Below are 14,303 nucleotides of genomic sequence, written 5' to 3' on the forward strand. Positions count from 1 at the left end.
TCCAGATACAGTAGGAGTGTGCCAGAGAGTGCAGCCCGGGCCCTAAAGAGTGAGGAGGGGGTGAGTGGGGTGGGTGGGGGTTCTCATACTTCTATTTCTATGTGAATAATGAATGATGCTTGCTGGACTGTGAGTTAGGCATGGAAGCGGAAGGGGGTAGTGGAAGTTCACTGTGGTGTGGTCCGGTTCTGGGTCGGTGGCGGCTCCCACCTAGGTCTGTCTACAATCTCCATAGCCTTTCACAACGTCCGAACCTATAATTTTACGACGCATTCACACTACAATGTTTTCTCCATTTGAGACGGCGCAAGGGAAAGACGCCGCCGAGCCCCACCCCCCCTTCCCTCCCCTCCTCCAACTGCGTTATTCGTTAACATCGAGATTTCTACCTGCAGACCTCGAATTCAGACACGCGACGTCGGAATCCACGCAGAAGACGCATACAGCATGAGCGGCTTGTAGTAGGTGTTCACCTTTCTGTGTTTTTTGTTTAGGATTTCCGCATTTTTCTTTTTATGACCTTTTTTTCTTTTTGGTTGACAAGTGGTTTTTCGTTTGGAGCTTTCTCATTTGTGTGTGGAAGTTTGTTGATAGAAGATGCCAGCCACGGGGAGCGGAAAAATATTTCCGGTTGCAATTGGTGCATGACGGGGCATTCGTTGGAGAGCAGTGGTGCAGATTATGACCGACTTGTGGTTGTTGGGTACAGACGAATCTGATGATGGTGACAGGATTTTATTAAGGGGACGATAAGGGAGAGGACATGGAGATGGCGGAACACGATGCGGAAGTAGGCGATGGTTTCTTTGATAGTGAGGACGATGACGCGCCAGTGGATATGGCTGTTGTATACGAAGCTATGAAGCGTGTGCCCTTACCAGACTTCGATTACGCGGACCGTGCTGCTGCTGGTCCTGCTGCGGTTGCTGACATAACAGAAGTGAGCCAATCGAGTGAGCCTACTACTGGCAAGGTGCCGCTTGATCACTAGATTCTACGAGTCTGAAATTTGTGGCATTTTGGTGACAAGTTGAACTCATTTGGATTACAGATTGCGAGAAATAGGTGTGAGATGTACGTGTAACTATTGTCCTGAAAAGAATAACAAACAAAATTTCTGCTCTGCTTCTACATGTATTAGGTCTTACTTTTATTTACTGTCTGTTACTTCAAATTCACATCATTATTTGCGGTGGGGCTAGCTGGATTTCTGTAGGAATCGATTGCTCCTGATTTTTCATTTTGTGAGATGATTATTGCAGCACATAGGCAACTTTGGGGTACAGAGGGCAAGTATGGTATGGTATGCTTGTTCATCCGCTTGTGGTCGAAATTCCCCTCCCGTTGCTCCCGATTATCGGGCCTTTTCTGTTGGGCAGCTATTCCATAATCACACATTACAGAGCTGTGATGTAATCAAAGCTTATGCGTTGTTGCAGGATTTTATTCCAGCAGGTTCAGGCTTTGAAGATGCGGGGCAAGGCAACAAACGAGGTGCAAGTAGGGCAAGGTCGTTGAAGCGCGTGAAGCTTGCTGGTACTGGAACTGCTACAGATGAAAAAACTTATTTGATAACACCTGTGAAAGGTTTGACTTCACATGGCCTTTTGCTCTATCCTCTGGTTATTTTGCTTGAATCATTCTAGCCAGAGATCCAGTCCCTTACGTCAATCAAGCCCTGGGTCTGGCAGCTACTACCGAGTCTTATTTTAGCTTTTTGTTTGATGCTTTCACTCGTAAGCTCTGTACTACTTGTTGAAGCATTTGGTGAACTGATTTTGAATCCCCATTGTTTAGATTGTCTTTAATTCATTCCGTGTTGTCCTTATACGATGGAGGCATGTCTCAACATTTGCCTTCTTGAAGTTCACTCCTCAGCCTTGTATAGTTTGGGTCTAAAATTCTAACCTACCGGAGACATGCTTTTAAACATTGAAGTCGTGCTGAATTTAGGGGGAGGAAACAGGATTGCAACAGCAGCCAAGGTGGCAGCGAAGGTAGCACCCAATGTGGTGACAGGAGGTGTGGTTGCAGAAGCTGGTCCGAGACCAGATTTTAGTTTGTGGACCGTGGAGGATGATCTACTATTGGAGAACGCTATGGAGGTGGGTGCAGGAAAATATCTGATTGCGTATCTGTCATCTTTGTTTTGTCATGTTTTATTGTAAGATGTTTAATGCTTTAACTTATAGGAATTCATTGCACGAATAATAAAGTATATCTCCTTGGCTGTATAATGCTATGCGTCTTTTGAGAACAGATTCTAGTTGGTCGTCTTTGTTGGGTTTTTAGAGCCGAGGTTGGTGTAATATGCTTCTTGGAACTCAACGATTACTTGCAAAAGTAGGTGTACTTGGTTTGTTTAGTAAAGTGAAGTTGACGTTCATCTTCAGTGTTCAGAATTCACTGTTGCTAAGGTTTTTTTCGTAAAGGCTGGGGCAGCTGTGGAGGCGCTTGCAAAGGGTGCTATGCGTTTCTCCCACAGGTTCACTGTGCGGGAGCTGCGGGAGAGATGGAGAGCTCTGTTGTATGATCCTGAATTATCTGCTGAAGCTTCTGCGCGTATGGTCGAAGCTGAAGCAGCTCTCTCTGATCTCCCTCCTAAAGTCGGCGCCCCTCACGACCGCCATGCCAAACACTTAGAACAGAATCGAAAGGCAAATAGCATTCGCTTTTTGTATTACAAGAGAAAGCGACCACTGGTTGAAGGGAAATTGGTTTCGGCTACAGAATCACAAACACCTGACGAGGGGACATTTCGAGAAGTCAGAGAGAAGCATGAAGATGGTAGAGAAAAGTCAGTTGTTGCTCCTTTGAGCACTATGACCCTTGGTAATGTTGACCCCGGGCTGTTAGAAGGGCTGTTATCTCCCAAGGGAGGCTCAACAGACTTCGACTGCACGTTCACTCAGATGGTCAGTCTTCTTGCAGCAGGTCAGTCTGTCGAAGCCTTATGTCATTTTGAGTGTACTTTATGGAATATGCCACTGCTATCCAGTGAATTGTAAACAATATTTTTTTGTTGTTGTTGAACGGTAACATTTCGGGGAAGTTCTTCGAACGCTTATTACAGTATAGATTTTGAGCTCGGCACAGTATCATGCAGGTGGAGTGGGAGCTGTTATTGGAGCTTTGCCAGGAAATCAAAGTTTAGAAAATTTGGAGGATCCAAAGAGAAGACAAGAAGTTAAGTGTCAAGAGCCCATAGTAGGATCCATCACCACAGCACCTAAGCGTGAAGACGTAACGGCCGACCAGTTGCAGTCTCAAATTCCAATTGTGCCTGGTGGCAACAACGAGTTGAATTCTTGGGCACATGTCTCAGTTAAAGAGGTAGTTCTGAAAATACCGCCAGTACAATCGGACATAGAGAAACAAGTTAAGGAAGGTGAAGGTACAGAAGCGAAGGAAGGTAAAGGTATAGAATCGAAGGAAGGTGAAAGTATACAAGTGAAGGAAGTTGTAGGTATACAAGAGAAGGAAGGTTTAGGTGTTCAAGAGAAGGAAGATGTAGGTATACAAGCGAAGGAAGGTGTAGGTATACAAGAGAAGGAAGGTGTAGGTATACAAGAGAAGGAAGGTGTAGGTATACAAGCGAAGGAAGGTGTAGGTATACAAGCGAAGGAAGGTGTAGGTATACAAGCGAAGGAAGGTGTAGGTATACAAGCGAAGGAAGGTGCAGGTATACAAGCGAAGAAAATTGTAGGTATACAAGTTAAAGAAGGTGAATGCCAAAGCGCTTCAGCGAATGATGGCTGTAAAGAAGCAGTCCATCCAGTTGAAAACCTTGAGTGGAATGCGATGGACACGGATAGCCTCCTTGTAAGCATCTCACCATTGTTCTTGTTAACATCTGACCTATCAGCTATATGATAGGTAGACCTGTTGTTTGCGAAGATTATCTTACTTCCGATTTCAGAATATTGGTAAATATTTTTTGCTGCGCCGCACACATCCTTTGTATTCATGGGCTATCTTTAATGCATGACCAAAATTTCGGAATTTAGAAGTGTAGCAGACCGAATTGGTGAGGATTGAATTTGGTGTTTTGTGGTCACAGTATATTGGTCATCAATCGCCGTTGGGTTTGCTTTGAAGTAGGATTGTTATTTAATGTTTACTTCTGAGAAGAAAATATTGGTAATTATCAAACATTGTTGGAGAAATCATTCAGATTGTCAAGGTTATTCTTAAATGTCGAATTTTATTGCATGAAAACCTAAAACACATGACATGTCCCTGGTGTTTGTATGAGTTGGTTTGAGTTTTCTGTCTGATCGTCTTTACTATAGCTGACGTCGACTTATTGGGGTGTTTTACAGGGATGTCAGACTCCAATACAAGCAACTACAGCCTCAACAGTGACAAAGGAGATTTCTGATAGTTCACCAAACGTTTTGATGAGTTGCAATCTTTCTGACACAGTACATGCTGAAGTTGGAGGGAATCTTACTAAACCCAAAACTGAGGATCTGTTCTGCACAATGAACTTGGGTATAGATGCTTCTGTTGTACCTACCAAGCAGTTAGTTGATGCGTCAAGTGTGAAAGTTGAGCAGGCAGCGGAAACTGTAGAAGTTGGCTGCATACCGGGGGTGGAAATATCGCAACCTCACCTTGCCATTCAGGAGAGTCATCAGGAGGCATCCAATCCAAGGGATGAAACAGCACACGACTTCAGCGGCTCACATTTACGCTGGAAGCATGGAGACTCGATTAACGATATCGAACAAGATCAAGTACAGTATCTTGAGAGCTACCAGAACCAAGAGCAAGATTCTGAAAGTGATCAAGATTTTGATAGCGAACAACATTTTCCTTACATTGAAGGCGAATATGACGGTGAGAGAAGATCTTGCAAGCAGTGTCCAGCAGTGTCCAGCACGTAACAAGAAGGTGCTTGGTCATGGTTCAATTTTTCTGGTCTATTGCGATGAGAGTAACGTAAGGCACTTCTTCACCATAGCCTGCCATGGATGCAGGGTGTGAGGGCTGCGGCAAACTTGCTCAATAACTTGTATATGTCTGAGGAGGTCTTGAGAACTTGTTATAGCCTGTGACTTCAGAATATCATGTACATACCATAATTAATGCGGTCTCTTTTCAGGGGAATATCACGATAACGAAGGGTTGGAAGTTCACGCTGGCGACGAGCTATTGTATGCATCAGACAGCGGGGAGGCCATTCTTCATCATGACCTGTCAATGTCCACTGATTATGCGCAAGCTAGACCTATCAATGATACGATGATCGATCCTATTTTCGGTCCTATTGTTTGTACACTGAGTACAGAGGACACAGAAATCCCCAATCTCGATGATGTTCTTCCTCCACCGCAAACTAGTTTTATTTACAACTCAGATGGAGAACTAAGAGATGGCTACCTTCTAGACTGCACCAGTCTGGACGATGAAGCCGAGGTACCTAGTTCTCCTTCAGAATTTCATGTCTACGAAGCATGGGAGTCTTCGGATACACTAAAGAATCGGGTAAGGCTATTAATATATCCTTAGAGCGGGATAATATTCTTCACAAGGTGGAAACTTCATTGTTTTAAGTTGTATTAGTTAGATTCTATGCAGAGGTTTAGAATTGGATACATCGTACTTTTTGTGTGTTTTTATTCATGGTCCCAAGCATTTTTGTTGTGCCTAGTCATCTGGTTGTGTAATTTCTTTGTGCATTTGAAGGACTCTTAACATCCACAAATTTAATGACACTTTATATCTGCTGGAAATATCAGCTGGTTCTTCTAGTTCCGTTATAATTTGTACAATAATCCCCGCGTCAGTCTTTTACAGCATTAAAAGGTTTTGGTTGATTGAAAAACTTGCATTTATTCATGCGTAGGTACACGCTTCAAGATACGAAGATGATAATGTTTGGGACCTGGAGATGGGCGCTGGCAAGCAAGAGCGTACTTTTTCGCAGTCTTGTGGCCAAAATGTGATGGCTGGAAACTTAAACCCAAATGCTTATTTCACACGACCCATGAAGGATGAATGCCCTTCCTTGTCAGATGTTGATGGTGAAAACCAATTAATACAGTTCCCAGCTTTACAATTACACGATGCCGATATTCAGAGAGCATCATCAGACACTGCAGGAACATTATCCTCTACAGGCCAGCATGCCGAAGGGCAACCAATTCGGGCTGAAGGAAATGGAGAGTTTTACCATGGAGATATTGATCCATTCACAGGACAAGAAGTTCTGGCACGAGTAGATCCGGAAACTGGCGTTTTGAAAAGTGACGAGGAAGCAAGCGCACTTGAAATTGCTGAGGAAGAGCTCGAAAGTGAAGCATATACTCGCTTTTCAGATGTTGAAACTATGGTATATGACCACAATTCATTTTCTCCCTGGAATTTGATAATTTAAGTCCAAAATCTCTTGACGTTTCTCTTTTGGGGCCCTAGGGCTCTTGTGTCGTGGTTCTCTATACTATTTGCTGGTTTAGAGGAACATGGGTTTCTAATGAATGTCCGAATTCGTCACTCTGTATTTGTGTCCATCGACTAAGTGATTGAAGCTTTCAAATTATGAAACTTATCACATCTCATGAAAAAAATGAGTTCAACAGTTCTTTGCAGAGCCATGCATCGTTCTCGTAGGAAAACGTGTGTAGTACTGTTATGGTATGATCTGGGTATAGTGACGTGCAGAAAAAGTGTAATCCCGTACGTCTTGAAAACTTCGTAAACTGTTTCTATCTTTTATGTGGTACATGGTATATAATAAAAAACGTGATGCTTATCCATTCTTCCCACGCAGATAATGAATATGGATCTTGACCCGGGAGTAGACGACGAATTTTCTGCATTGGAAGGTATGCCGCATCTCCACTTGTACATCTGTACTTATACTTGTGTTCCGGATTTATGAACTTCCTTCGGAACAGTCTATTCGCCAGTTGAAGCATATTGTCCTTTCCATGAACCTGAATTTATCCTCGTTTATGGCAGAGTCAAGGCGTATGTATAGGCGACAAAGGAGAATGCTTGTCCGATTGGAACAAAATTTCTCATCTGCAATGCAACGGTCTCTTACTAAACGAAAAGCACTAGCTATTTTGTACGGCAGACACCTGCTCTACTATATGACCAAACCTGAGGTTCGTACTTATAACCTTGAATTTTTGTGCCATGCGTTTTAGTGCTGGTTGCATTACAGTGAAATGGATTGCCGACATCGTATACCACACCTTGTAGCACTCGTGTCTTGCGCATTAACTTTGTCTTAACATGCGCTGGTCATGATATTGATTAGTGCAGGTGTTAATGGGAAGGATGACTCAAGACAATATTGTGGACATAGACTTGGGCAAAGAAGGGCGTGCAAACAAAGTGTCTCGGCAGCAGGTACAAGATGGGAACTGGCATCTTTCACTAAAATCATTTGTTTTAGGACAATTGCATTCTGCTTACATTGTATTGTTAATGTACCTCTGTGTTCTAGGCATCACTAAAGCTCAAGGAGGATGGTTTCTTCTACCTGCGAAATCTCGGGCGAAGGACTTTGACTGTAAACAATATCCCTGTGGATAGTGACCAACGAGCTATGCTGGGCTCAAACTGCTTGATAGAGGTGATACTCTTGCATGCGAACCATGGTCATATTTAGTGGGGCAATGCAGGTGAAGTTTATTCATATTATGAGTGTCAGATCTAGTGGTGATATGGTACTCTTAGCTGGCGGACTAACAAAGTTGACTTTGGCAGGTTGGAGGCATGTGCTTCATTTTTGAGATCAATAAGAGACTTGTCAAGCAACACGTTGCTAGAATGCATCGAAGCTCGTGATTTTTCTTGAAAAACTTGACCCGCCTAAGTTTGTTCTTCCGTTTCCTTGAGACAGTGGTGCTGAATTAATTTCAGGAGCCCGTTCCTTCCGGCTCTCGATTCCGGACATGGGATCGGACCCTTGAAATGACAGCAATATAGCAATTTTCCTATTGCTACGAACTTAATTAATTGGAACACTGTTGCGTCAGAGCATTTAATGGGCAAATCCCAAACTGCGATTTTCACAGCTACGAGAATAAGTGCTGCAGTGTAACAGTGAAATTCCCGAGTATGAATGTCTGATTCTGATATTCTCGTGCATTTGCTTCTCTGTCTGGGAATAAATATCGATATTCTCGAGTTGTATCCTACCAGTGGTCATCTGCTAGGATATCCGTCTGCACAATTCGCTTAACACTTTGGTAGTGGCTTCAGCAAGAATTTGAATTCTAATTCAAATTGCATGTCACGTATCAGTCGTTTACTCACAATTTTGTGAATGTGTAAGAAAACTAAACGAACTGATGAGACCGGATATATAGGATTGTTGATAATTACTTGCGAACTACTATGCTATCGAGCAATGCTAAGAACCTCAACCATGAATTGCCGATGCTGACCGTAAAAGCAGCTCATGTTTACAAGTACAATGTATTATAGGCAAGTTACAAGACTATCATTCATGAACAATTTGACATTAATAATTTCATAACATTATTATGTGACAATTTCCTGAAGCATGAAACAGCATTGCTGAGGGTCAAATGTGAGCTACACGTCTCCTTCTCTTTTGTTGACTTTTTAGCATCAGCATACTCCTGCACTAAGTGAAAGAGCCCATAGCTCTGTCCTACAAACTAGTGATCTGACCCATAACTCTGGTTCTACAAACTAGAGTGACATGGCCCATAATTTGGACCAAACCACATGCTTCATTGTTAAGTTCTCAAAGATAACACCAGCAGAATTACAAGGCACTGAATATCCGAGTGTACTAAGGTATCTTCTGAAGTTCGCAAGTAATTATCTACAAGGCACTGTGTTGAAACGCAATGTTTCAACTTTCAGATCGACCTGCACTATGTTGAAAACAGGACCATTCAAACGACTCGAAATTGGGAAACCCTGACTAAAATCTGAGAAGCGTCGAAATTCCGTGTGCCGACACATAGTAATTCGACTCTGCGTTCTTAAACTTATATAAAGTCAAAGAATACAGAATTTCCAAGACAGGAATAAACTGAGATCCCGAAAGTCATCTAAAACCTACAAATTCAACCATGAAATGAGTTCTATGATCCATACAAAAATACGTAAACCCACGTTCCAGCTGAATGCAGGAGAGGATTTACGATCAAACCGGACAGACTTCAGAACAAACCATGACCACTCAAATGATGGCACCCCAACTCTTGAGCTTTACAAACTACGGTGAGATGGCGCTGCGGAAAATGTCACAACCAAGCAATCTAAAGATATGAACAGCGCTGCGGACACAATTCCACCCATCTCATCCTCAGATTAGAATGCTCGTTCTGGTTAAATATTGCCCAGGAATCTCGCAGGGAGATCCTGACACCGTATTAAAAGTTGCGTAAGCCAGCCCCTTCAAACTCATTTTAAGCACGTTAAGACATTCTGCTACCACTTGTGGTGGACCTTGAATGGAATGAAGACACATTCTCGGACCGTTGAGATGAACCATACGAACATTTATCTCAGAGATTTTTGATCCATTGAATGTAGTTAACGACAATAAATGCCGCGGTCGATTTGGGGTGGGATTGGTTTGATCTCTGTGCCAAGCTCTTGTTCAATACGATACCTGATCCAGATGAAATCTCAATCAGCACGTGTATATCTTGCAGTTCAAATAATTGCCTCTGTCTTTCCACGCAATGTATAGAAATCGAACGGCTAATTTGTAGCTGCTAAAATGGACTAAAAAAGTATCTACAATTAACAGCTAGTATTAAGTTAAGAAGGAAGAAAAAAATAAACAAATGCCTCATCATTTCCATGAACACTTGATAGAGGGGGGGGGGGGTGTGTGTGTGTGGAGAAGCAAAAAAGAATCCATATATATCATACGAGTAAAGAGCCACTTACAAGTTAAACCTGTCTTCGTAGGTGATAAGGTTCACCGCCAACCCCAGATGACCAAACCTCCCCGAACGACCAACCTGTAATAACAGAATCGAACGGTTCATTCCGAGCTCAAAGATGGTGTTACAGCACGAAACCTAAAAACACAGTAGTAACTTGGAAACAAAATTGCAGGCTGTATCAGTCGCAAATAAATTGTTCGATGTTAGTGCACAGTGACAAGAATTCCAAATGAAGTTCATTGCTTAAAGCAGCCGCACAAGAAATAAGAGAATAGGGACTTACTCTGTGAAGATACGTCTCAGAATTCTTTGGGAAGTCAAAATTGATGACAACGTTTACGGCCTGAATGTCAATTCCTCTTGTGAACAGATCTAGTCAAGACGCAATCCAAACGTTTGGATTCAGCAAGACTGCAATATACATTTGAAAATACAAGAAACATGTCACCTCTACTTATCAAACTGTGGAAGTGTACTAAGTTAAACATGTAAGGGATATCTCACGAGTATTCTTGAAGAACACCAAGACAATCTAGGTGAAGGTCAACTCAAGATCGGATTTTCCTGATCTTAGGATACATAGTTAGGACTGCTGATCACATACAAATGAAGGTAGGGTAGCATCCCTACCTGAAGAGACGAGATTTCGGCAGGCTCCGTTCCTAAAATCGTGAAACACTCTGTTACGATGAGACTGTAACATCTTAGCATGGATGTAGAAACAAGAATATCCAAGTTCAGTGATCTTCTTGGCAAGCAATTCCACTCGGTTCACTGAATTGCAGAATATGATAGATTGGTTGATTTGCAGCTGCAAGACATCAAAAATCGCTAAATGATTATACTTCCCAATCTTATCCAAACTGAATAACTGAATTTAATCAGGACTTGAAATCAACGAAGAATAATCAGGGTGACAAAGTTTGTTCATCAAAAACCCACATATTACCTTGGAAAACAATGTGTTCAAACAGTGAACTTTCTGCCTCTCTTCCACAAATGCATAGTACTGCGTAATACCCTTCAAAGTGAGTTCATCCATAAGATTGATAACGTACGGCTTCCGCAAGAATCTATCTTTGAAGGACTTCACTGTAACTGGAAACGTAGCAGAATACAACAGAATTTGGCGGTTCTCAGGCAGGAAACCGATCAACTGCTCAACAAGAGGCTGGAACTCTGGCGATAGAAGTTTATCAGCCTACACAGAAATAATACACGAATGATAAGAATCGTGAGCACATATTTAATAACCATGATTTACATAAGCTCCATCTACGATTTCGATGTAATACATGTTGCAAGCTAATTTACTATAACATTTAAAAGGTCAGTAGAGAAGCACATGTAGACGATGTACGGATGGGTGCAATAACACCAGAGAAGGCCAGATGACCTAAACTATGCGGCCAAATAGACCCTTGGGGGTTTCTCGTTGTAATCCACATATCCTTCTCAAGTCCATATCGAAATGCACTGAAAAACCAACTTGTCTAAAAAACCAAATCACCAATAAAAGCTGGCGTAAAAAGTTAAATGGAAATGCGAATGTAATGGTACCTAAAAAGAAAAGGAATTCAACTTACTTCGTCCATCACCAACATTGTACATTCTTTGAGATTGCATACTCCTTTGTTGGCAAGATCTAGGACACGACCAGGTGTGCCTACCAGCAGGTGTACTGGCTGATACAGGCGCATAATGTCATCACGAAGGCTGGTGCCTCCAGTGGTTACCATAATTTGTATGTTCAAATGTTTAGCCAACTCTTTGCATACTTGAGAGGTTTGCAACGCTAGTTCCCTTGTAGGTACTAAAAGCAAAACTGTAGCAAAACCAGACTGTTATGAAAGACAAGCATGAAGTGCTGGTTTCTAGTGACAAATATCCGTTCTTAAACCTAGTGCAGCAAAAACTGAAAGAAGAATGTTTTAAAATCGAAGAACGCATCTAACAAGTGCTCAACCGAGATTCCACTAAAAACTAAATGCTGGTATAGAAATAGAGCTGTCTCATGAAACAAAACTCTCAGCGTTAAACTGGACAGGGCAACTCATTGCGAAGAAGATGCGAGTATCAGAAGAGTACGTCACCTTGAACAGCATTCTTATTCTGGTCAATTTTCTCAATAGCAGGAATACAAAAGGCTGCAGTTTTCCCTGTACCATTCTTTGCGCGAGCAAGAATGTCACTCCCTGTCAATGCAATGGGAATGCTTTCTTCTTGAATAGGAGAAGGTCGCTCAAACCCTTTCTCATAGATACCCATCAAGAGCTCTCGCTTGAGGAAGTAGTCTTCGAATTCATTGCCCTTCGTGGCAGTTACATCCTGCAAGAACAAAGAAGGGAATTCAAGGAGAAGATTGAAAGCAACAAATACAACTACCTGGTGGTAAAGGTTCGGCTCATGACATAAGGACAAACATGAACCCATCAACACGTTCAGAATGTATACAACGGCATTACAGAACAAAGGAAATCCATCTTGTTCTCACCTCAGTCTTGTATCGAGCATCTGGAGGTGGTAGCTTGAGTTGTGCTTTCCAATCTTGCGAACTGGAAGACATCAGTCCAAGTGACCCAATTCAGGCATCGTTTTAAAAACAAGAACAGTTGGTACCCAAAAGAACTAACAGAGCCTGTAGTGAAGTACAAGTCGCAAAAAATAGCTGCTAGAAAGATCGCACGCAGCCAACTCCAGGAAGTCAATATCTCTATAAACATTACCATTGATTACCACATAATATGTTAACGCAGAAGTATTCATATTAAGTTTTAAGAAAAAACATAATGTGCACACAATGTGTGCCAGTGTGTGCTTACTGAGAAGAACGAAAAAACCCTAAGCCTCCGCAAGAGATTCTAAAATTCGAAGTCATTCAATAAAAATAAATAAAAATAAAAATAAAAATAAAAACAACTAAAATCTGGACACTACGTGTCGGACGAGATTTCATTACTGCGTTAAGAAGTTGACTTCAGCAGCAGTTTCAGGATGCCAAGTCATGCGATACGGACGTATGAGGATTTCGCAGCAGGAATAAACAGCACGTGGCCTCAGAAAAAAGATATCAGGTCTACGCAAGAGACAAGACTAAGACAAATATTTTAACCTAGAATTCCTTATTGGTGCACTCGCAGGTCATATCGCAAGTGACGTGCAGTTAAGAATCAGTAACAAACACATGACAAGATGTTGACATTCGATTCGACTGCCACCTCAATTGCCACAACAAAGTAAATAGACGAAAATAGCACATGTCTCCACAGCCTGAAATGAAATGACAGAAAGCGACTTGACAAAATGCAGGAGCAAATCTATATAACATCAAAAAGTGCGGAAGACCCAACAAAGCTACCGACTGCTAGACGTAACAACGGAATTTAGTGTTTCAAAAAGTTCACTTACATGCGCCCACTACAATTTCAAGCACGTCGCACGAAATTTCAACTTCTATCAGAAAGGACCGCGTCACTAGAGGATCAGTAAAAGAACTGCAGTGTGGGGATTAAAAAATGTGAAAATTGTCCCGCCGGCTAATTTTGAGGTTTTAATGCTAAACCAACCTCAAATCACCCATCAAGCAGAAAAGTCTAACACAAATACGTAGCATGCTTGCGACACCAGATTAACCCTAAGGCTGTGCAACAAAGAGTACACTCAACCCCCAGAGAAGACCCTACCAAACAGGACCCAAAAAGATTATTAAAAAACTAAATCGGGAGGTACATGACCATGCGCACGAACAAGATTAGCTATCAGACCCCATCTTTAAATTGCCCGATTATTAACCTAACGAGCAAGAATACCGTGGCGCGAGCATGCAAATAGCACGCCTAGGAGGTCAAGCCCGAACCCACACCTCAATTCATTTGACTCCCGCCAGCTCCAACCCTAAACCATCAACGAAACGCCGATACGACCTATGATCAATCAAATTGGACAGACGACGCCGTACTTGTTGTTGGTATTGTTGTTGATGCTGCTGCTGCTGTTGTTGATGCTCACGCTGTTGTTGTTGTTGCCGCCACTACCGCTGCTGGTGTTGTTGCTGTTATGCTGCTGCTGCTGGTGATGCTGCTGCTGCTGCTGCCGGGAGACGTTGGACGATGACGCAGCCTTGTGAGCTGTGGGAGCGGGCCCGGCCCTAGAAGTAGCCATCGCGGCCCCTGTGCGACGCTATCTGTTCTAAACCTCACGAGCTTTCCCTTACGGGAAGCCACCTTCTTCCGCCGTGACTCCTACCTGAGGGCGTTGTGTCCCGCCACGGCTGCGTAAAGTGCGTCTGCAGGGACTGAACAACAAACAAACAAACAAACTATCGCGAGAAAGGAGAGTAAGCAGCAGCAGGCGCAAAGTAAAGATGAAGGATGCGATGTCCCACAGCAAACACAGCGAGCGAGAGAGTCC

The 14,303-nt window shown here is 42.6% G+C and overlaps 2 protein-coding genes across 10 annotated transcripts; one reads left to right on the forward strand and one right to left on the reverse strand.

Moving 5' to 3' along the window:
* The first annotated feature begins 297 nt into the window (after nucleotides 1–297).
* LOC112289041 (uncharacterized) lies at nucleotides 298–8,036 on the forward strand. Of its 8 annotated transcripts, none has more exons than XM_024533961.3 (14): nucleotides 298–465; nucleotides 710–973; nucleotides 1,440–1,587; nucleotides 1,954–2,105; nucleotides 2,433–2,934; nucleotides 3,107–3,822; nucleotides 4,323–4,842; nucleotides 5,108–5,490; nucleotides 5,852–6,337; nucleotides 6,776–6,830; nucleotides 6,967–7,115; nucleotides 7,276–7,362; nucleotides 7,460–7,588; nucleotides 7,723–8,036. In XM_024533961.3, the coding sequence occupies exons 2-14, from the start codon at nucleotides 764–766 to the stop codon at nucleotides 7,801–7,803; spliced, it is 3,618 nt and encodes a 1,205-aa protein (XP_024389729.1). In that variant the 5' UTR covers nucleotides 298–465; nucleotides 710–763; the 3' UTR covers nucleotides 7,804–8,036. The 8 variants fall into 8 exon arrangements, 7 of the variants coding, with proteins under 7 accessions (XP_024389729.1, XP_024389730.1, XP_090110431.1 ...); XM_024533962.3 differs by having other exon boundaries at nucleotides 320–461; XM_090254305.1 differs by having other exon boundaries at nucleotides 320–461; nucleotides 710–940.
* Nucleotides 8,037–8,922: 886 nt separating this feature from the next.
* LOC112289042 (DEAD-box ATP-dependent RNA helicase 6) lies at nucleotides 8,923–14,303 on the reverse strand. 2 transcript variants are annotated; one of them, XM_024533966.3, is made up of 9 exons: nucleotides 13,852–14,303; nucleotides 12,388–12,448; nucleotides 11,987–12,221; nucleotides 11,480–11,718; nucleotides 10,843–11,094; nucleotides 10,524–10,704; nucleotides 10,177–10,265; nucleotides 9,895–9,968; nucleotides 8,923–9,610 (listed from the first exon to the last, which is right to left on the reverse strand). In XM_024533966.3, the coding sequence occupies exons 1-9, from the start codon at nucleotides 14,052–14,054 to the stop codon at nucleotides 9,532–9,534; spliced, it is 1,413 nt and encodes a 470-aa protein (XP_024389734.1). In that variant the 5' UTR covers nucleotides 14,055–14,303; the 3' UTR covers nucleotides 8,923–9,531. The 2 variants fall into 2 exon arrangements, with proteins under 2 accessions (XP_024389734.1, XP_090110435.1); XM_090254309.1 differs by lacking the exon at nucleotides 13,852–14,303 and having other exon boundaries at nucleotides 12,388–12,459.

The sequence above is a fragment of the Physcomitrium patens genome, chromosome 11 (assembly GCF_059467195.1).
Source record: "Physcomitrium patens ecotype Gransden chromosome 11, ASM5946719v1, whole genome shotgun sequence".
Lineage (NCBI taxonomy): Eukaryota > Viridiplantae > Streptophyta > Bryopsida > Funariales > Funariaceae > Physcomitrium > Physcomitrium patens.